Raw genomic sequence first — 24,045 nt, forward strand, 5'->3', positions numbered from 1 at the left:
CGGGGCCTTTGACTCTGACCTCAGTATCTCTGTCTACGGCCCTGATCACTGTAACCCTGTCAGGAAATACACAAGAATCTGCATTTAAAACTAATGACAATCGCACAAGGTTTTAAGCAACTTAACATGTGCTTGAAAAGAGGAGATATATTGAACCACAATATGTAAATAATAACACTACAGTAATATTCCACATGGGTTTTATTTACAGTCGTGTTTACTGACGTTCGGATGGTTCCTTTTTGGCCCACCTGTCCTGGGGCTGATCACTAACACGGTGGTGGCTGCCACAGGGGCGGTGTTAGGGAGAGGGGGGTTTTCCGCTCGTGACGTGCTGTCTCCGGAGCACCGCTCACCGCCGGCGGCCCCTTTAAGACAGCAGCGCCGAACACTGACGAAAGCTTCTCGGCCGCCGCGCGCTCCCCCGCTCCCCTCTGCGAAATCAACAAGAGACGCGACGAGGAGGACGAGCTAGTATCTGCGAGCTCCGGGGGCCAACAACGGCGCTGGTTTAGGGCAGCTCTCCCTTAAAACAGGAGGGACGCAACTGGTATTTTTTTTTCTCCCCCCCCCCTTCTCATTCTCTCGGTATCTCGGTGTCTTGCCTGTCTTAACCCGCCCAGCACTCAGCGGGAGACGACGTTTTCGCCGCTCGGCGCACTGACACAAGCGGATACCGTCGGGATGGATGGACCGAGTGAGCGGTCTTCGCCGTGAGACTGGCGCTAATTTGGACGTCCTGAGCAGCAGGTGTACAGACGGATACAGCGGATCAAAGGCAAATCTCAGTGTTCATGAAACTTTGCTACGATTTACGTGCTGGGTGAGAACACTTGTTTTTCCCCCCCTCTCTCTCTATTATACGCTCCTTTTGTTAAAAAGAAATGAAGGGTATTGTTGCACGCCAACCGCCTGTGACACTGTCTGCGTTCGCTGTCACCCGAAATGCGAATGATTTGGTTTTTCCCACGTTGCGTCTTCTAATGTGACAGATTAACTCTCTCTCACACACACACACGCACACAAAAACATGTCCGACCATTTGGGGGTGTTTATTGAAAACCGTTAACTCGAGGCCTTACGTCAAACTCCAGCTTTTAATTCAGTCCTTGACACGTTTTTTTATGTAATGTAAAGGACACATTTGTATTCAACAGTGCAGTCGGGCTCAGCTAACGTCAAACGGCTGTCTGTCAATGGAGTCAATGGAAAGTCTTAACGGTCGCCTGCTGTCAGTGCAGCTTGTCTTAAAGATCACGTCCATTGCTGCTTATTAAAGGACAGTTTCGTTGTTTTTTTCTGTGTCAACCACCAGTCGCACCTAATTACATAACACCGTGTACGCCATAGCTACTTTGTGTTCATGTCTTTTTTAATTTATTTTGAGCAGCCATTGACTCAGGGGCTTCTTCCATTCATGTTTGTGCGTTCTGAGGTTGGACTGGCAGACTCGAAACTGAAATCCGTTAGGAGCAATGACAGCAAGACCTTGTTTTAAGGGTGCACTATGTAGTTTTAAGAAAGACATTTTAATCCCAATATGAAAACATCTCTGTCCATGCAAACAAACTCTTAGCGAGACAGACTGACCTTAAAGACAACACAGTTTCATACTGTTTGTTTATGTGTGGCGGACCCTGCCACCTTTCTAGCTTCGAACAGATAAATTATTCTGAGTTTGTATTTTTATCTAATCACTGCTATGATTATTAAATTTCTGACTTTTAACTTCTTCTCCAAAATTACAGAGTGCCCCTATTTAATTTTGCGAAAGCTACTGATCTACTGTACTTGATGGTGCAGCTGGTGTGGTGTCAGTTCTAAAGGGAGCTGTCAAACCGAGATTAATTTCCCATTCATATCAGTGGGTAAGCGGAGACGAGCATTTGTTTTCCGCCCTCGTGTGATCCCGCCTGGTTCCTCACCCACAAGGTTCAAATGTGGCTCCTCGTTGACCCGACTAAGCCTTCCATCCAATTTGAGTGGGAGGGGACCGATTGACCAGTTGTTCAGGACAATATTGATCATTTTGTATCATGGTTTATATAACTGCGTGGTGAAGTAATAGCAGCAGAGTAGGAGGGATGCTGCGCCGAAGGCAGCGAGGGCAAGGGCAAGGGCAGGGGTTGGAGGCTAACAACAGCAAACTATTTTCATACGGTCTCCTGTAGCTCATGGCTAATTTTCCTCCCAGCGTGTGAGTAAATGTCACCTCGCCAACTGTGGCCTCACTGTGCCCTAAAGGAGGAGGCCACTGATGTGATATTATCCTTCCCAGAAAACACTCACGTTTGTTATTATCAGTTCGCAAGTCGAAGATTTGTGATGTATTTGACATTTTTAAAAAGAGCCCTTGGAAATTGGTTACCTTTTGTTATCTGTGCCTCAGAACAAGGATGAAATACAGGTAACAAGAGAAGAGGGACCATTTTTATTTTATTATTATGTATTTTTTGCCTTTATTTGCATATCAGTGGTGTTTATAACAATATAAATGCCACCATGCACATGACTTATCATGTAATAAATACAAGCTGACTTGTACCATTCAAAATGACAAGGATGTGATGTTTGGCTTTAAAAAACATATGCCATAATAACTGACTTTTATTTTTGTTCAGCCAACTACACGTTGCCAGGAGGGTTGCATTAGTTGGCTGGACAAAAGCTTGAATAGTTTTCCTCTACCTAGCATTTCTTCCTTATTCTTCCCCCCAAATTTGTTGACCATGGCTCTGCTGAGACCCTGTTGTTTAGCCTCCAAGTACAACTTACTACAAAGAATGTGTCTAATGTCTAATGTCATCATATCTCCACTCTCCTCCCTTCCTCCCGCTCGGTCCCCAGGGATGACTACAAATGAAAGTGGGAGGCTTGATGAAAACATTTACAATAACAATGTCTATCCTGATTAAGACTGTGGTTTAACTTAATGAGGCTGTGGATATTTAGTAGCTGCTTCTCTTAAAGTATTATTGTTTATTCCTCTGATAATATTCTTACCAGTGTTGTCACAATACAAACATGCTACATAGACACATTTTATTAAAAGATAAATATAGGGCTGGGCAGTTTAAAGATATTAGCTTTATCAAGCTATGAGTACATAATCATATAGTGTCTTAATTTTCAGATATTGTAATATAAAGTGTTCTCCTGGTGTTAAAGGCTGCATTACAGTAAAGTGATGTTTTCTTCTGAACTTACCAGACTGTTGTACTTATTCTAATTCTTGTCTTTACCCACTTAATTACTATATCCACATCACTGATGATGATTTATAAAAATCTCTTCTTCTTGTGAAAGAACCCAATCATCATCACTACAATATTGTCACACCAGAGAAAGAATTTAGTTAAAAATATTGTCATTTCTGAGCATTAATGAAGTGTTTTTGAGGGGATTTAAGAATATTAACATATGTATTGTGTATCAATAGATTGACTTAAAATACTGTTATATAATTTTCAGGCCATATCAGCCAGCCCTAGATAAACATAACAAGGAATGTGTTCAGCACAACAGCATAAGTGCCTATGTATGAGTTTACAGCTACGGTGCGTGTGTCAACTTGTGGTAAGAAAACAAAGAGAGATTGTCAACAAAAGTGATAGTGTTCTACCTGAAGAGGGGCGAAAACTTGCATATCTACCTGGATGTCATGTTTCCTTCACTGTCTGTCAGAGCTGGAGCAGAGTATATAGGACTGCAGTGTCATTTCACCTTGGAACAAATATACTCTTCCATGATGACAAAGGACAGATGTTAGTGGATGTTGATGGTTTTTTTTTGTCTAGTTTGAAATCGGTATGAATTTGAATGGCACCTGCAAAAGTCTGTTTCATTACAGAAAGCTATTCAGCGCGACAGTAGCTTTCTCCTGAGCATCTGTTGCCAGTCTCTTCATGAATACAGGAAAGTGAGCTGAACAAAAGCTGCAGCTACTCATTGGAACATTTAAGTCAGTGCTGGCAGATGAGGTTTTTAAAGGTCATCTCTCTTCCAGTGTCTAACCCTGTACAAATTGAGATTAGCTCTACAGGTGGGTCTCTTGCTGCACTGAACCTTGGCTCTACAGAAACCAAGCACCGTGGATTTATGCACACATTTGAGTCAGAGCACCTGTAGACAGGAAACAAGGTTTGTATCAGTCACCAAAGCGGAAACACTACACTGTGGTAACTCCAGCTAATGAGCGCTTATTGTCAAACTTTCTGTTTTTTCAGAAACAAAACCCAACTGCCTAATGTCCCAGAAAACACACTTGCACACAAAGTGGCCTACTTGTGTGAGTGCTCTGGCTGTGTTGTACTCAACAGTATGTGGTTGTTTCCACGTTGTTGCCATGGGTGATAGTAAGGCCACCTGACTGGTCATTTCAGTTGAAAAGAAACCCCCATAAACAGGGTTTGATGATTCCTTCACATTAATTTCTGCTGCTGAAAAAGTGAGAGATGCTGATGTAGGGCAAAGGGCATTAGACTGGCTGTTAGCCATGAATGATTGTGATTGGCTCTTAGAGTGAGTGTGACCAAGAGTAACCTCCAGCTACTACGGGTCATTAGCAGAAGATTACCCAGACAGGCCTGAGCATACACGCACACACAAACACACCATGTATAGCCAATACACACAGGGCTTGTAAAGCTACTCACCCTTAACTAATGTATGCAGCAAAAAACAATCACTGTCCACCTGCGTGTGTCAATTTGTTTCATGTGCACGTGTGTGTGAATATCTTTGCCTCTCTATTATGTTAGTCATGACTTCAGATTAGGAAAAGGTGGATGTGGTGTTTGTACATAACCAAGCAAACGTATCACAAGGCCTGTTTGTGTGTGTTCCCAGAAACATTCACATAGTGATCAGACCTTGAGCTAAGGCCTCGAACTCCTCCTCCTCCTCCTCCTCCTCCTCCTCCTCCTGTCCTCTTTTCATCTTTTCATCCTCCTGTTTAAGATGGTGTTGTTGTAGAAACTGCCTCTGGACTGGAGCAAGCAATCCTCAAAAAAGGAAATAAAGAAAAGAGAGTCTGATGAACAGTGCAGTCAAAAGGAGGCAAGAAATATCATGGGAACTGCTAATGTGCTCTCTAATATGAGCTTAGTTTTTTACAAATGAAGGCTCTTTTTTCTTTCTGTTTTTTTTAAATTGTTTTGGCTGTATTTTATACTAGTTAACCACAGGTAGGTTGAAATGACCAGAGGCTCACTGAGCTGTAGCGTGATATACTGGCTGTATATACTGGAATCAGGTGGTTATAGTGAGAGCGGGTTTCATTGTGACAGCTGTCTCGACAAGAGGAGGGATGTGTTTATTAAGCTGCCAATCACCATGTTTCCACTCACCCCTCAGCGAGGAAAGATAAACCCACCAGTCACTTCTGTGTGCGCCGCTTATAGGTACATATGTGGGTGGGTTGCCTACATGAGGAAATTAGGTGTTTGTTTAAAGTTCATGCACAAAAACCTTAAGCTGCTTTTATGTTTATCTGTGGGTACGTCTCAGTTTTATTCCCTTCTACTAAAGACTTAACCAGAGATGCGAGAAAGGGCAATGGAGTTAACATTTTTAGATAGAGTGAGGCATCTTTTCCTTTTGATCGTCATCTCAAGTGACGTCAGTTCGCGATGACTGCGGCATAGTTGGATAATCTGTTGGTCAGATTTAGTATTTGCACAGATGAAGTGTGAATACTGTCCAGTTATTAACAAGGGCGAACTGCTACCACTACCAGTACTATTGTTTTTATTTCAGTATTAATGGGCTCCCACATGGCCAAACAGAATGTGAAATATTTGAGTGTGTGTGTTTGTTCCTCCCTTTTAAACAATGTTGTTTTGTGTCTGCATTCATTGATGTTCTCCTTGTTAATGTATCATATAACAACCAGGATCTAAGCCATATTGTTGTGCAAGTGAAGCGTAATTAACATCAAAATACAGTCACAGTCGAGGGTTTACATACAGTGATTAGACATGCATTGTATATAATGACAGTAATGAGTAAGACAATGTACATACAACGCTATTTGATTGCATATTACTTTACCTCAATCAGTTGATATACATCAGCATTATTTTTATTCTAACATTATTAAGTATCCTGAAGACTTCTGGTTGGATCTTTAACCATGCTTCTTGGCAGAAATGGTGGAGTTCGACCAAATTGGTTTTCTTACAAGGACTTTTCAGGGCTGTCAGCACGTTTTCAATAGGATTCAATACGAAAAGGTTAATTTTAGCATGCTCAAGTTATCCAAAAGCCTCTATGGATCTTTCTCTAGGGTCACTGTCCTAATTGTAACCCTATTGTAACACACAGCTGCAACCAAGATGCACCTGAGGTACAAACATTATCAGTTAGATCAGCGCTTTCTCAGATCTTACTGAGCATGTTTGACTTTCCCTGTTATGCTGTTTGTGGCTCAGTCTAATGTCCACAGTGGAAAAAATGATCTTATTCCCAGAGGTAATAATTTCCTATTTCAGGTATCCTTTATTGATTTGTTTGGGAAGAGGGTTTACTCAGGGCAACTTTGTTACAAACATTTTTAGATATTTGTTGTTGGTGAATATAATTTGAACACGCCTATTCTTAACCTACCAAATGTCAGGAAAAAGTCAAACTGTTAGCTAAATTCTTTCAAGAGAATTATTTGAGAATGTAAATGACAGATGTCAGAGCAAAAAATAAACTTGTGTTGAACTTTTTTGAAATTCAGATGGCATAGCATTCAGTGATGAGGAAAAAGTTCAAATAGAATTTGGAGAATCCTGATGCTGCTCTATTGAATAGAAATTAATCACTGCCCAGAGAAGTACAAAAAAACACAGCCATGTTTACTACACAGTCTGTGGCTCTGTGCTCAGCTGACGGACAGGGTGACGGATTATTGTGACTATTTTTTGACATACAGCATTCAGGTGATTCAGAGCTACCTCGGACAGTAGTACTCTGGACTAGAATCCCCTAGGAATCCCCTTGGACTAGGGATTCTTACTCTTTTAAAATTCACTTGGCATATCTCATTCTAAGAAAGGACTAATGGTGTTGGTGGCTAAAATGTCAGCACTATGGATGCAGTCAGATTTTAATAGGTCGGGGACATTTGTGGACAAATATCAGCGAGGAGACTGTCATCAGTGTCTGCCTACAGATGCAGTACCCGTTAAGCACCTGTTGTGTCTCCCAGTGCGATGCTAATCATGATCTATTGCACATTTGTCCTGTAGTTGTCTCACATTGGCTCACTTTTGGTGAGCATTAATCAGGTCATTTATCCAGTCTGTATTTGTTTCTATCAGTGGGATTAATTTTACTGCAGCATCAGACTGCTGCTGCTGCTGAATGCAGAGGAAACGCTGCAGTAGCCTGACTCCTGTGACTCTGTGTATGATGACACATCCAGCCCCCTTGTCTATCTGTCATCATTTTATCTCGGCCCCTGATACCAAACATGACCATTAAGCCTTTCACAACCCCTTACAACCACTGCCACTGTTCCCACTATGGAAATTACATTGGCAAATGGGGTCAGCAGATCTGCTGCTGTCAACTGTTTGTCAGGCTCGTAACAGGGTTACTGGTTTCATCTTCCTGTGTAGGCTGAGAGGAAGAGCAAAGCACTAACCTTTATTAAGTGCTAACCTTGTCAGAGTTTGAAGTTGGAATTGCTATGGGCAGAAGTGTGAATGAAAAGTGGTAAGGATTTTTGTCAGTTTAGGGTTGGGATGAAAAGGGAGTTTGCAGTGCTTACAGTACAAGCTTCAATATAAAATTTCAAGTAAGATGGCACAAACTTTTAGCGCCAATAGTGATAAGGGTGATATCATCATTATAGATTTCGTGCTAATGTCAGCAATACCTGCAAAACTAATGATTTTGCTATCGGCAACAGTTTTGTGTTTACTGCTGATTAGCAAATTTTAATGTACTGTTTAGCTGTAATATCATATTGTTTGTTAGCTGCCTCTCTTACTTTCTTGTTATTGTTTCAGCTTGGTGCTGTGCATTCCGGTTGTTGTAGGTTTGCAACCTTTTGAACAAACGGGAATACCACTGCCATTTTTTTTCTCTTTGTTCTCTGGTTGAAGCACCAATTTAAAACAAATAAATAATCACATTTTTGTGTCTATCTACTGCAGAGACAACCCAGTTTTATGCAAGGGCCATCTCGAAACACTAGCATAGTCCCGTTTCAATTTAATACCCACAGAAGTATCTTGGGGCTTAAGACAAGGGAGATTGTATGTATGTTTTGTTGGCAATCTTAATCCAAAGTTATAGGGCCTGAAGACCTGGGCCCAATTGCTCAAAAACCTTTATCAGCTTGCTACAACACACATTGCAGGCCAATGCTCTATATCTGGATTTTGTCACCTTCACAAAATATGAAAGTCCAACTTGGTGAAGGGAAGGAGCGTCAAATAATTTTCTGTTTATCAGGTTTCAATAAGTTCCGAAGAAAAGAAAGTTATTTTCCAAACAGCCTTACCAACAATAAACTCTGTTTTGTGTCCCCACAGGGTTGCCGTCCGCCATGTTAAGGTAAAGCCCAGGTGCGCGGTGTTGACCATGCTAAAGCGCCTGGACAAGATCCGCTTCCGAGGCCCCAGGACGAGAGACGACTTTCCGGATCTGGCCGAGTCGCCACCCGCCTCCGACAACGAATGTAGCGACGACATGCAGCTGAAGCCCAGAGGCACAGAGGACCTCCTGAGAGACCCTGTGAGTGCTCACCATGCATATTTACTAAATAGATATGTGTGTATCTGTGTGTTTGGGGTGGATTTCTCTCTAATTTATGGCCACATTTTCAGTTGATCCCATTTCACAGAGGAACCAGAAAGTGATTTTTTTTTCACTTTTTATTGTTTCTTTTGCTTTTTGTTCCTTTTTTTCTTTCACTTTGCCTGGATTATGTCATTCTTCTTTTTCTTTCTGTTCCCTCTTAATATCCCTCTGTCTCTATGTATCATCTTTATAATGGTTATCTTGTTTGTGCCTTACATACGCATTCAGCCTCGACTAGGACACATGGCAACGTTTTTTCAATGTACTCATGAATTATTCTGTCTGAAAAAGATGCTCTGACCTCAGTGTAACACATAAAACAGACGGCGGGAGATGTGCAGTTGCTAGCTGCTGTTGCGCCTTTCTGATGTGCACTAAAAATGACACTACGTTGTTTTATTTAATCCCACTTGTTTTCAGTCATACTCTGTAGAGAAAGGGAGAGCGGTGGAGGACGTGGTTGTCATGACAAGAAAAATGGCGGAAATGGCAGAGATGAATATTCTCAGATGGAGGGCATAGAAACGAGATGGCAATCGGCAGCAGACAAGAGCCGTAGTGGTATAAGCGGTGGTGAGATGAACAGATATTGGATAGCAGGAAGGAATGAAAAATGGAAGAAGAGAAAAGATTAAAGTGATAAAGGTGGCTGGAGGACAGGAATTTAGCCTCTGATTATTAGACTCTGAGATGTCTAGAGCAGAGGAGATGACGTGATGAAGATAACTCACCAGATCATGTTTTCTGATGTTTCTTCCTCCCACGCTAGATTGTGTTCATATTTCATGAAATCTGCAGCACTCTGCCATTCCTCGTCACTGACTAAAACACCAGTATTGCCGTCACCATCATGCTCATGCATTGATAGATAGATACCCAGCTTATAAAGACAGGATTAGTCACTTGATTGTATCATTTCCTGAATGAAGGCCCCAGGGATCTCTGTCCTTGTTTCATTTTTCTCTTTTTGTTTCTACTCAAATAGAGAGCTGATATGACATCCCATTGAAAGCTGCACAAGGCCTGGTGGTAAATGAGTGGTACTCAGAGACAATATACATCAATATATCATAACAGGCCTCAGGAGTATAACACTATTCAATTGTGGCTGTTTTTTTAGTCAATTCTGGAGCAAATGTCTTTTAAATGATCTGCGCAAAATGGTCCCTTGTTAGTGAGTCCAACATGTGTCTGCATTTCCAAGTATGCACCTGTGCCCTCCACAAGTCAGTCTGAGCTGGTGTTTGCATGTCTGTATGTGCAATGGTGTTTGCCTGTGTGAGCACAAGCCCACTGGGAAGGCATCGCCCACATCATGGCACTGATGAGTCACACTCCAAAGCCCCAAAATAGACCATGCTAGATCTTATTCCTGCTGGGACACACACACGCACGCACACAAACACACAGACAAACATATACACCCAGAAACATATATACACTGGTACATAAAGCATGCACTTTCTCCCACTGCTAGGTAGATATCTCATCATTCCTGCTTATTGCCCTTCATAGATCCCTGCTGGCACACTGCAGCCCACCCAGACTACAAAGATATGTCTCTACTGTCCAGGATCAGATCACATGACCTGGGTCTAAACCTCACCTTCATTACCTCATCTGTTCAAGAAGGACAGAGCGTGCCCTTTGACTGCAGCACACATGCACTGAGACTTTCTGACAAACTAGCCTGTGTCATCCATATTAAATAGGTAAAATGTCATCAAGCAGATGGTGTTCAGTCATTGCACAGACGACTGCATACGACCTCAGCGGCCTCTCCCCACTTTTCCTGCTGGGTCAGGTGGCTTTCTTCACTGTGTTTGTCATACTTAGTGTCATCATGTCATTAATCTAAAGCACATTTAGACAGGTAAGATGATGTGGTGCCAACCAAGACAATGCACCAAGTAATGCAAAACAATATTTTATTGCAATAATAATCATATATAAAAGTCTGCGCATGTGTAGAATCAGAAAAACCTATGTTAAAGCAATATTATGTAGAAATTGCCTTTCTGTGTGATTTTGTGGCCCCCACCGTTTAAGAGTGCAACACCACTGCTGAAATACAAATCCCAGGTCTGCAACAGTGTCAGGCGTAACGGTGGTGTTAACTCATTACATCATACAATATTATGAGTTGAAAACTTGTATCTTGAAGTAAACATGTACGTAACGCTGTGATCGTACCCTCTCACTGAATTACATAGTGCGGAAACAAGTGAAATGGGGGGCAGTGGGGCTGTGGAAAAATAAAAAATAAATCGTCACTTCAAAACGTAATGCTTATTTTACAGTCCACAACAAATGCCTGTAGTCTCATTGCTATTATGGCAATAATTGTATATATATATATATAATGAAACTTCCTACCAAAAATTGTGTGACTAAATTTTCATAGACATTTTTTTTTATCTGCATATGTCTACATTGTGATTAGATACTTCTGCTTTTCAAATAAAAGGCCCCTTAAAGTCACACCATCAGATGTTTGAAATAATATAAGCCACTTAACCAAATATCAGTGCTTAAAGCTCTCCAGCATGCCACTCCACGCTGAATTCTCACAAGGTCATGAGAACTTGAGCCTGTAATCATATCTTCAGGATTTAGAGTCAAGTCTCTTTATCTCTTTTAGTTTCATAGTTGGGGCTAAAGATCAATTCCATAATGGCAGACAAATACTACAGCAGTTCACCACTGTAATAGCTTTGGATTATGATTCTGAACAGTAATCTCTCCATTGAAATGCAGACACCAGTCAGGCTGGGAGTCATCTTTTTAATTAATTAATTTTTTTCTTATGATTTTGACGAAGTAGTTGTTCAGGAACACATAAAAAAAGTGGGTTTAAATCTACCAGCTAACTCTATGAAGAGGTGTGGATTGCACCTTTTCACAGGAAGCCTGCTGCTTCAGTCAGTGCAGTGGTACAGATTTACAGTACTTGTTGTGTGGTGGAAATTCACCATTTTACAAGTCAGGAAATCACAGGTTTACAGGAAATCAGGTTGGGTAGGGTGGAGAGTGTATGGTTTCAGTGGAGGAAGAAGCATACGAAAGTGGAACAGGCAGCTCAGGTAATATGAGGTCTGGCAAGCAGAGTAGAACCACATTATCTGTTCCATTGCCAGCATTTTCTCCCATCAAAAGATTAATCATAACCCCTGCTTGTTCATTTTACATTTGTTTTCTCAATGAAACTGTTGATGATTTGACTGCACAACGATATAGCATAATGTGCTTCTTTTTGAATCAATAGTCATGTTGTATTTGTCTGGATGGTTTTACGGCGACACATTTCTAAAAGAAAATATCAGTGTCAATTGTGTTAAAACCTTTTCTGGTAATTATTGGACATGGCTGATCAAAAAGTGCAAGCACCAGCCTGCTCGACCGACAATCTGCCAAACATGGAGAAGGTCTCTTGTGTTATGTGTGTTTATGAGCAGAACAAGGCCTTGAAATCACACCTTCTGTATTTCCCATCCCACTCTGAGACTCCCCATGAGAAAGCTGCCGGCTTAAAAAGCACAGGCATTATTGCTACATGGAGAGGGAAAAAAAAACGAGTAGGCAAAAACCATTTGAGATCCCTGGAGCTACTCTCCAGGATAAACCAGACAATTCTGTGTCAGTTCTGTACTGAGGCAGCCATACAGCCCCTGGACAATGTCCCTGAAGAGGCTGAGCATAGAGAGGAAGAGTGAGATGAGGAGAGAAAAGGATCAAGCAAGAGGTACAGCAGAAAACTGAGGGATGTGAGCAGCAGGTTAGGGAGATGAGACAGAAGGGATCTCGAAAGAGGCAAAGAAAGAGGTGGCATTGATATCTTCACACAGAAAGCCAGCAATGTCAATCCTTGATCATAGTCACTTCATGTCAGCCCCCGGCCAGGCTGTCTTGACATGTGCCAGAGCTTGTTCAGTCAAATGAGTGCTAGATTAAACTGAATTTCATGGAATTTTTCCTTGATAATTAACTAGTTAGTTACTGGTTGGTTGGTTTTTCAAAAGCAAAACTAATCAAAACTGACATCCCTCATCACTAATCATAATGTCAAGTGAAATCAATTTCCTTTAGGCACATTTTGAACAGTATAAAGTGGAGTAAGTGACTGTAGAGAGACAGCTTGTTGATTGTTGAATCGCATTCCGAGATCATCAAATACAAACACTTTCGGCTCAATAAACAGATAATATTTGATTTGATTTGATTTTTTTCCATTTGTCTGGGGCATTGAAAGCTTCCAGGACACCAAATCTCTTGAAACAAAAAACTTTGGATCAACCAGACAAAACAATCAGTGCAGGACTGCAAACACTGAGTGATTATAATATCTTTCAATGAATATCTGAATGTCCTCTGGATATGTTTTCAGTATTAACAATTTGCATCTCATTTTTTTGTTTTGTTTCTTTGGTTTGTTGTAGCTGGATGATTGCAGTTAACATTATACAAAAACAGGAAGAAAAAACAGAGTTGTGGATTGTGGCTCATTTGCAATTTAAAGTGTGATTTCTAAAATGGTGAGGCGCTGTGTTTTACAGCATGAATAAAAAACAGAATGCTACATTTGCAAACAAACCGTGTTACTGACAACAGCTTTATGAAGCATTCTCAAGCCCATGTAGTAAAATCCTTTATGGGATTCTGAAATTCAGAGTGGCAAACCTCACCCCGTTCTTGCTTGTGAGTAACTGAACCTTTCAAGGATGCTCCTTTCACACCAGATCATGATACAGTCAACAATGGGCCTGTTTACTTAACAGGTGTTTTCTGAACATTCACCAACTTTCCCAGTCTTGTGTTGCCTCTGGCCCAACTTGTTTGAAACAGTAAAATTCAGAGTAAGTATGGGTTTGCAAACGTCGATGTTAAATAGGGTGAAACATTAGATACACTGTCTTTGTACCGTGAGCATATGTCAATAAGGACTGGCAAATCATCACATTCTATTTAATTTATGTTTTACATGGTGTCTTCGGAACCTGGTTGCAGATTCATAATACAGCACACTGCAGATAATATGTATCTGTTCACCTCTGCTCTAACCTATACCGTGAAGATGAGCTACATTTAGAATCAGTTATGCTCACTGACCTTCTGTGCACTTTTAGCAGAACCAACACTTAAATGATTGAAAGGCTAAGAGTGGGTGTGAAGCAAGTACAGTAGCTCTGACTATCACAGTATTGAAACTGTATGAACTCCATGAGAAGCTGTTGTGCATTTTGTGGTCATATCTGCTCAGTTTTTTGCTTATTATTATTATTATTATTATTATTAGGAGTAGTAGGAGTAGTAGTAATAGTAGTAATGATAGTGGTGGTGGTGATGATGATGATGATGATGATGATGATGATGATGATATTAATTATAATAATAATGACAGGGACATGATGGATTTTTACTGCAGAGATTTCTTGCTTACTTCAGCCACAATGATGATTGAGGGAGAGGGAGAACACAGTAATTAATCAGCTGATAATCGTCCAAGGTGACGTCAGGGCTTGACCTACTTTCGATAACCAGGAGGACGATACTGACAGTTGACGATTGCATTACACAACATGAAGGTGTGCTTACATTACATACCGTCCTTAGACCAAACGCGTAGCTATTTGACTTTTGAAAAAGGACTAACAGTGGAAAAAAATCCAAACCCAAGAGCGTTGTTGCTGAGCGCTCGCAATGCAGCAGAACTTCTTTTCACTCCCACCACTCGCTCCTTTCATCTCCTCCGTGTATTCCTTGTCTTTCTGCCTCTCCCACTTCTTTCTCTTTCATCCTCTTGCCTCCATTTAATTCTCACACCCTCATCCTCCCGTTTGTTTTCTTTGAAGTGCTTCTTTTTCAGGGACACCCTCTCTATCTCTGTGTCTCTATATCTCCGCACCCGCCTCTCTTGTCAGGCTTTGGGCTCTCTCCCAAAGCATGTTTTTTTTTTTTCAGGTCAATGTCAGTTCTGTGCTATCTTTTTTTTCCCCCCTCTCCCTCCATCTCTCTCTTTCTTCCTCTCTCGGTGTCTCGCGTTCTTGCTTTTGCAGAGAGCACTTCAGCTGAAGACATTGCAGTGTGTCTACGCAGGCACACACAAACCATGCTGGGTGCTGTCGGGGGGAAGCTGCTGCAATGTGTGTGTGTCAGAGTCTTTTAAAGGACCCTCGCTGTAGTCGAGCAGCGATGCAGTTCTCATCACCCGCTAGCGCCGACATTTTTCCTCTCCTCTCTCTGCTTCCTTTTTTTATCCCTCCACCACCCACTCACCTCTTTCTACCTCACAGTTTGTCCCTCGTTTCTGTCCTCTTTCATGCAGTCAGCAACCCTCAATCGTTGTCATTCATGCCGTCAACCAACACACATGTTGTGTTGCTACTTGTGTGTGTCAGGGTTAAAGCCCTTAGTCAGAGGCGTGTGAGTCATCAGTGTTGCTGTAGTCAGAAGAAGGGGATTCTCCTCTTTTTTGCCTTCCTCCTCCTATCTCGCTCCAGCTGGACTTGAGAGGAAAACCTGAGAGGAAACGTTAGCGTGAGTCATGGTGCCATGCTAATCTGTGTGTATGTTTCTGGTCATGTGGGATTTCCATGCTTCTTCTCTCTCATGTGTATTCTGTTGTCACGTAATTCTAAAATCAAACATGTCTCTCTTTTTCTTCTGTGTGTTTGTGAATGAAAATGTTTATGTTGGTGTGTGTGTGTGTGTGTGTTTGTATGGACCCTTGTTTGCACACTGGTTTGCATGAATGCGTGTGTGCGTGCACAGGCTGGTTCGGGGTCTCCCACCATGGCTGCGGCCATCCAGGACTTCCAGAGGTCGGAGTCGGACCGACTCAATGAAGTCAAAGGTCACCTGGAAATTGCCTTATTGGAGAAACATTTCCTACGTGAGTATATACACTAACAACACCACTCCTGGACCGCATCACAGTTTGAAACACAACAGAAAGAGATCTGTAATTGGGTGTGGAGACCAAATGTTTGCTGGTGGGTCTTAATCTTGAGCCTAGTGAAGTTATTACCGGTCAATTTTTTTCTGGTTTTGGTCTCTAATTCAGTTAGAGATGTTCTACATGACCCAGAGTCCCTGAACCACTCAGCTCGTGGTTTTACAGCATGTGTGGGTAGTGAAACTGTTTGCAGCACCAACAGCAAGGAGGTAACAGTGCGGAAAAAGTGAGAGTTCAGTGACTTGCAGTGGTGACTTTGTGTTGTGGTGATGCCGCCTTTTTCTACAGTGTCGTGTCTGCAGTAGTTTCTGATTGCATACCAAATGGTGAATGTAGCAGGAAGCCTCCGCTATTTGATAAGACAGTGTGGTTAAACTCAGTGGTAGCTGAAATGAAAATCTGTCCTTGACACGTAGCACTGACACTTAGTCATATCTCATTTCCTCAGAAGAAAACATTTGTTGTGACACTTAATAAAAGTTGTTTTGAGGATGGATACAAATACAACTTTTGCTGGTATCTACCTCTTGTTCCTGCTGTAATTTAATGGATTCACTCTGAGTGTTTAATTCAATCTTAATGTGTGTTTTGGCTCTAGATTATAAGCATCCTGTGTTGTCAGTCTGCTCTGTGGCTTGAGTCTTGCACGAAGGGGTTTTTTTCGCGTTGTTCTCGGTTGCTGTGTGCATCTATAAACAGACTGGCAGCCCAACATAACCCCAATAAATTCTGGTTCCACTGCTTGCAAGAAAACTATACTACCTTACTCGCAAAAAAAACAATTTTCACCATGCGATCTGATATTTAGAATTGGTGATAACAATGGTAACATCCCACTTTGCTAACAGTATGTTAGCAACCCTGAAATTACACTGGAAGCATGATGGGAGGCAAGCAGCTGCTGAGCTAATTTTAATCAATTTACTGTGCAATACAGAGAGGCCCACTGAGGTGGAGCATCCATGAAGCAGCGATGCATCCTTAATTACCCTCGCTATATTTATTTATTACATTCATCTGTTGTTTGCATTATGCATATCATTGTCATCTACAGTAGAATATCTACAGAGGTCTAACAACAAGTGATATTGTCACATGCTTTATTGAAAAAGCTATATCCAGGAAGCCAGTGTCAGGATAGTTTCTTGCTCTAAATTACATTCAATTAATACTATAATGTTTTTTTAATACAGTGGGTCAATTTATTTATGTAAAAAAAAAACAAAAACGATTAACCTGCTAAAAATGATCACCTTACTGCAGTCCCCATGCAGTTTACAGGTTTTACAGACCATAACTTTACTGTTTTGGTTCACTCTCACAGCTCCCATTAGCTTCATTTCGAACATCAGCAATTTCTAGCAAAAGAGAGCTTAAATGTGACTGTAACAGTGAGGCAAAATTATTGTCTAGCTTATGAACAGAGTTGAGCATTTAGCAGCTAAAGAGACCGCTATTTCTATCAGGAGTTGTTGAAGACCAAAACAGAGCTAAAAGGAGCGTGGATATAATACTTCTCAGGTGGACACAAATACTGTAATATACTTAAATAATATGTATATTAAACCTGCAATCACCTTTTTAGGTTGTCATTTAAAAAGTACAAACAATTTCAAACTTAGATTTAATGTTTGCCTCAGTTTTTTTTTTTTTGCAACCCACACAGCCAGTCCCACCATTTTATGTTGATATGGTTACATCTGATTTTGCTCTCTATTCATGAAAACAGAGACCTGAATCATGACTCCCGCTCATAGTACAGCATCCACTATTTAAACCCTAGAGAGTGAGAAAGAAATAATTTTTCTTTGCAGTTTATATTGCAGTTTTGAGTTATGAATTTACTGTTTGTCTGTGTTTCCAAACAACTAAGGCCAGGGGAGGAATAAATGGATGGTGCGGAGGCAGGGGTAAAGAGGGGAGGGAGGCAGGCTGATCATTGACACACAACAAAAAAAACAAAATACAAAAAAACAAACTGCATGATGCTTATCCCGAGTCCACCCACACAGCTCACACAGCTCACTCAGCTCATTTACAAGCTTGTCTAACCTGGTATCCAAGACGGGTACTGGTTGTCCTGTACTGTGCAGCATGTTGACAGTCCCAGTGTGTAATGTAGTGTGAGGATTTTTTTTTTCCCCCTTTCCTTTCAACTGTGTGTCTAATAGAGAGACAGGGAGAGAGAGGGCGAAAGAGAATACCTCAGGCAATGTCCTCTCTCACAATGCTTGAGCTAAAAAGGGCTGGAATCATTGTTGCAACGTCAGGATGCTTATTAGATGAGCTCTCCCTTCATGGAGCTTTCTTCTTTCCCGTTTGCCCTGTCCTTGCTTCCTTCCTTTTTTTTCTTTTCCCTCCTTTTCGTAAAAAATAAGTAAATCCATCATTGCCTTTTTCTCTGCATCCCGCTGAGCTGCTCGTTCACAGTCTGCCTGCCATTCCCCGCTCTTCTTCTCTGGATTGGTCTCGACTCTCTCTTTGCTCATTTTTCCCCCGTCTGTTGCTTTTGATTACCCTTCATGCGCTCTTTAATTCAGACTCAGTAGTGTGATGTTCTGAGATCTGACAAACACGTGTGCTTGAAAAATAAACACTCAACCAGGTGAAACAGCTGTAAGAGTTAACATGAGCTCAAAGATAAAGAACAGAAATGTAATCAGTGCTTTACCTAAGATGGCAGCCGTTTGGCATTTTGTAAGGGGACCCTGCAGGCGAGGAACCTTTCTACATGTTGCCTTCTTTGGTGATTGGTAAAGGGTAGCAGTACCTCTGGGTAATGGTGTTGTTTCCTTGAAAACAACCTCAAGTGTGTGTATTCCCTCTGCTTTCTTGCTCTCCCTTCCCCTCACACTCTCTGGTTATCCATTTCTCTCATGCCTGCCAATCTCTTGTCCTATCCCTGGCCGATGTAATCGTACTTCGGGAAACACTGAAGCGTGACAATCCATTAGCACCTAATGGAGCCCTGAGCTCTCTGCCCTGCACTCTAGTTATTGTGTATTCTATTTCTACTATTTTCCTTTGCACTCTAAAACATAAAGCATAGAAAATCAGAGTAATCATACAATAAGTAATAGCCTGCTGATAAAGCTGTGTCACTCCTCGTATATAGACAGACCTATTTAAGTGGGCATTAATTATATTCTCAGTAATGTGTTGAGAACAGATAATATAGACTTGCATATATGCTCATGTACAGTTTGTTGGTGCTTATAGCTAATGGGATTAGTGGGTTGAAACAAAAGGTTACTTGTAGCGAGACATTACGGGTTTATGTCTTGTGTAATGGCTTTTTCTGGAGCATAGCATAATACAGGCAACAACATACTGTGAGAAGATGGACCTGATTTGCATTTATACTGTTGAAGATTTCTGTTCAGGTTCATTTGGCGACACCTATGGCCACTGGTGGTAACAGCAGCAGCAGGTGTTGCGAGAGCAGCAAACACTCCTTGTTATGTTGTCACTAATACAACAGAACATTACTTCCTGCAATATTTAAAGCTGATCAGCTGTCAGAATGTTTTTAATTTATGTTGTCTTGTAGACATTTTGGATGAAGGCTCACGGCACTAACTTCTGTATCAAATACCCTGTGTTTCCCGTGACTGCTTCACAATAAAAGCCACCCCATGTTTTGCCAGTTAAAAGCATTTAATGTGAAGCAGTGGCAGGAGGAAATACTGTTTTCTATTAAGAAATGTTTCTATTAACAATAACTTGACAGAGCTTCCAACACAGCTGTAGGCGAGTTAACAGTTAAAAGTGGAGAGGAAAGCAATGAGACAGAGTTACAAATAGTAACACTGAGTTACCTGCATGCACTCTTTCTTGTGAATCTCTATCTAGGTAAATAGTGGAAATGATGGACCCCTTCAGCAACAAACCTACTACAGAGACAAGTATTTACTGATTGTAGGGGAGGGACAATTATTTTATTGCAGATCGCAATAAAAAAACACTCAATAAGTAGACCGTGGTTAATTTTCATTATTGGGATTATCATGAATCGACATAATTGTAAATATCGTCACATTGAATAGTCTAGCTCACTGGCATGCTATATTAATTTCCTGATATATCTTGATTTATTTAAGTTTGTTGCAGTGGCTGAAGGCACAACTTCCAGATTGTATCCCCAAAAAAACAAGTTAAATCAGATGCGTGTAAATTCTATGGTTTCCAAACGATCGAATAACTAAATGAGATTACCGCCATTTATTAATCAGTTATTTGTGGAAAAAGACTTGATATGATTTATGATGATGATGATTTATGATTTTATATCAATCAGAAACTTAATGATTTGCTGCCTAAATCTGTAACAGTTTGTAAATTGGACAATTTGATCATAAAAAGGTCAGTGGCCAGCAAAAATAGCTCTAGATGAGACTGTAATCTCAGTACCTAAAATATGAATGAGTTCCACTCTCTGCGCTGCTTTGTTTTTAAATCTTCTCATCTCCCTCGGGCTAATTTCAGTTTACAGTTCACAGTTTCACACTTTACACTGTAGTTTTTTTTCATTGAGAATATGAAAAAATGTTAACTGAGACACATCATTCCAAACCTTGAGGTTTGTGCTGGTTTTGTGCTTATCCCCCTAATGGTGCATCAGCATTAACCCAATAAATTATTTGGGCTTCTTGAATTTCTTTCACAGTCAGAGTGAACAGAGTGTAGGCGTATTCTGTCCCTCTTTCTCTCTCTCACGCTGACGTCTTTCTCACTGCTGCCTAAAATAAAGCCGGGGGCCCACGCTGTACGCCAAAACAAACACACTGCTTAAGTATATTGTCTCCTGCATTCACAGGAGGCATGAGTTTCCATTCCAGATGGTGTGTTTGTGTGTGTATCACCCAAGCCTTTTTCCTTGGCATTTGTTGTGATTGGCCAGAGCTATTCTGAGGGCACTTAATTGGTTAATTTGTAACCAAGTTTCCGGACGTGAGATCACATAGACGGAGGCTAACACGCACACGCAGCAGAGGTCTGATGACCTTCTGCTGTATTACGCTTATGTTTCCATCAGTTTTCACCTCTTCAGAACCTTATTTAGTCCCTTCCTCTCATTTATTTCCTTCTATCATTTCTCCCTCTCCATTTATGTTTGTGTGTAGGCACACACACACATACAGAGAGACTCGCCACAACAGTCTAATCTGATTAGTTCAGAGGGCTGGCAGTGTCATTTAGTCTCACTTCGTCTTTTTAAGTTTTCATCGTTGAATAAATGCATAATTCACCTCATTATATGGAGACCAAGGGAAATGCTGCAGTACTCTCTTAAACTCTGTTGGGTGAACTCTACATGTTCGTGTGTCAGCTTCAGTAATTCAAGTAAGAGAGCTGATTTACTCAAATTAACAAGACTATTTACTCACATACATCATTGATTACTAAAAATGGCAATAATTTGGGTTTAATTTGCCCAGCTTCTGAGACATCTGCGGCCACCTGAATACACTGAATTAATTCTTTTTTTGTGGTGCAAAGCTCTAAAAAAAAGATTAATTTGAAAAAAATTAAGAGATCAAGATTAGTGTGTCTTTTTCACTGACATTGTTGTGGATAGACCTGCAGGATTATCCACAGACCTAGATAGAACTGCAGCTCCCGATAAACTGTCTGCAGTGAGTTATGTGGATTAGTCACAGCAACAGAAAATGATTTTGCTTTGGAAGGTTTAACTGCACTGCAGGTGTGTATTATCATTGCTTAGAATCTTGTCAATATTTTACAAGCTCAGGTGCATGTTAATATCACAATGTTTTTATGTAAAGGGGCACTATGTCAGGATCTTAATATTTACACTATAAATGAGGTAATAATACAAACTCCATAACTGAATAGACAAGCTCTTGTCAGAGGAAAATGAGGTTCCCAGAACACTGTTTCAGTTTAGAAAGGTAAAATAAAGTAAAACAATATGAAGTATTTTTTTAAGGTCAGTTTGTCTATTTGATGTATTCACTCACATAGACAAAAAGAGTTTTTGATTTAGTTTGTTTTAGGTGCTACTCATCAGTCTCTTCCGACTAAAATTTCTTTCCCAAAACTCGACAGTGCACCTTTTAAAATTCTAATTAATTTTCCTCGAGGGGATTTTTATAAAGACAAAAGAAAAGTGAGACTGAGTCCAACCAGGTACCAGTGCGGCTGTCATGTTTTGATGATGGTCTTACTTGAATATGGTAATTACACGCCAGATTTGAAGTATCATTAACATTTTAGTACAGCACATTTTATCCATATCACCCACCCCATGTGTGTCTCAAATGACCCACATGAGAACATATAGGTGTATGTTTCTGTGTGAGTTTTTGTGCCCTTCTCAGTATTCGCACACTGCACAGCAAAATTTATGATATGCACTCCAAGGGCCTGGTTTCCCTGAGTGATAACCCTGTGATAGCCCTGTGATTACTATAGTATAAGATGCAGAAGCAGAGAGATATATCAACTGGAATATGCCCCCCTGGGTTACAGAGCGGCGCAGACTGACCCTCCTACTGGTGGTAAAATGGCAGCAGGTAGTGCCAGTGGAAATCACCTCATGTAATGATATGAGCAGACCTAATGTCCTCAGCTTTATTGCTTCCTCTCTGTCTCTCGTTAGTTTTCTCTCGCTTTTATTCCCTTTCCCTCCTGCCTCTGAATGCCTTTCTTTCTTTGCCATTGTCTTCTCTTGTTCCTTTCTCTTTTGCCTACTTTTTATTCCTGGCTTGTTTATATCTAGCTTTTTAAAAAAAAAAAAATCTGTTTCACTATTTCAAAAGACGTAATTTGCAGTCCTAGCTGCACTAAAAGAAAAAGAAAACAAAAAACGCATATAGCTATGCAGTAAACACGCCAAACAGATAATCACACTGGGCCTTTTGCTTATTGATGGCCTTACTGGTCATCGCAGGCTGAAATGTGCACGTCTGTACTGCTTCTGTTTCCTCACATTACCCTGTGGAGTAGATATGTCCTGCTATAATTGGGTTTATCGGTTTTACCAGGACTATTTCCATAACATTTGAGAGAACTAGATGTGTGTGAGAGTGAGAGAGAGAGAGAGAGAGAGAGAGAGAGAGAGAGAGAGAGAGAGAGAGAGAGAGAGAGAGAGAGAGAGAGAGAGAGAGAGAGAGAGAGAGAGAGAGAGAGAGAGAGAGAGAGAGAGAGAGAGAGAGAGAGAGAGAGAGAGAGAGAGAGAGAGAGAGAGAGAGAGAGAGAGAGAGAGAATCCTGTTCTGAGGTCACGTATTGAAGGTCACTGCAGGGGAACAGGCCATGCTTTGTGCGCTACAGTGACTGGCTGATCAATACAGTGTCCTAGCTGCTGTCCTACTTCACGCTGGGCAGAGGATAACACACATAAAGCCTACACACAAGCATGCACAATGCTGCAGCAGCAAAACTGAAAGCTAGCGGAATCACAGATGAATCACAGGTCTGTAATGTGCTGTGTTCTTCATGATACCATCCGGCACCATCAGCAGGGAATCACTTGGAAAAAGGGAGAAAGATAATAAAACATGAATGAATGTTAAATTCCAGTGACATAGACTGACAGGTGACGACTCCATCACTTCTTTCTTAATTTGATTGTTTGTTAGGGCAGGAGAGGACAGCTAAATGGAATCCAGCAATCATTCATTTTAGTGTTTACACCTGTGCTTTTGCTACTGTGAGATGCCAACATGTAGAGCCAATTAGCCAGAGTGACTGAAAACACCTGTGTGGGTGTGCAGGGCCAATCAGATTCTGACATTAACAACCTCGTTAAAACTCAAACTGTCGCTGTAGTTGGTACACTAGAAATATTACTGGTGTTAAATTAAAGCTTGAAAGTTCATCCTTGACCTTGTTAACGGTAGTTAAGCTAGAATGACTCACAGTAGAGCACATTTGCGAAGGTCATAAACAGAAAGGGAACCAGTACTTATATGTTAGGTTCATATGACGTGATATAAGCCTGATTTTAGCCTGATCCAGCAGATTGGTTAGGAATGACAATGTGCATAAAATCACATTTTTATTCCATGAAGTGTGTCAAGCACACGATGCCATCCTGTAAAAAGGACTTGCATGTTAGAAATTGGTTTTCTCCTTGCACAGTGAATTTCACAATATGTTCTTAATGTTGACCACAAGTAACGCAGGATGATCTTCCATGCACAACTGTACACTTTACAGAAAGACTGAGGACTGACGGGAGGGGCAACTGTGAAACAGGGGAAAGGTCATGTTGCTTTTTTTAGTTTTTTTTTTTTTTTTTTAACATAAGGCAGCCAGTATCGCACATACTGC

The 24,045-nt window shown here is 41.0% G+C and overlaps 1 protein-coding gene across 2 annotated transcripts in view; it reads left to right on the forward strand.

The window, feature by feature from the left end:
- The first annotated feature begins 370 nt into the window (after nucleotides 1–370).
- Nucleotides 371–24,045, forward strand: part of gramd4a (GRAM domain containing 4a) — a 47,656-nt gene continuing 23,981 nt past the window's right edge. Inside the window, exons 1-3 of one of the 2 annotated variants that reach the window (XM_037121998.1) lie at nucleotides 371–778; nucleotides 8,529–8,730; nucleotides 15,565–15,685. In XM_037121998.1, the coding sequence (XP_036977893.1) occupies nucleotides 8,578–8,730; nucleotides 15,565–15,685 (274 nt within the window). In that variant the 5' untranslated portion in view covers nucleotides 371–778; nucleotides 8,529–8,577. Of the gene's footprint in view, nucleotides 824–8,528; nucleotides 8,731–15,564; nucleotides 15,686–24,045 lie in introns of both variants that reach the window. The other variant, XM_037121997.1, reaches the window with a different exon arrangement.

The sequence above is a fragment of the Acanthopagrus latus genome, chromosome 14, assembly GCF_904848185.1.
Source record: "Acanthopagrus latus isolate v.2019 chromosome 14, fAcaLat1.1, whole genome shotgun sequence".
NCBI classification, from domain to species: Eukaryota; Metazoa; Chordata; class Actinopteri; order Spariformes; family Sparidae; genus Acanthopagrus; species Acanthopagrus latus.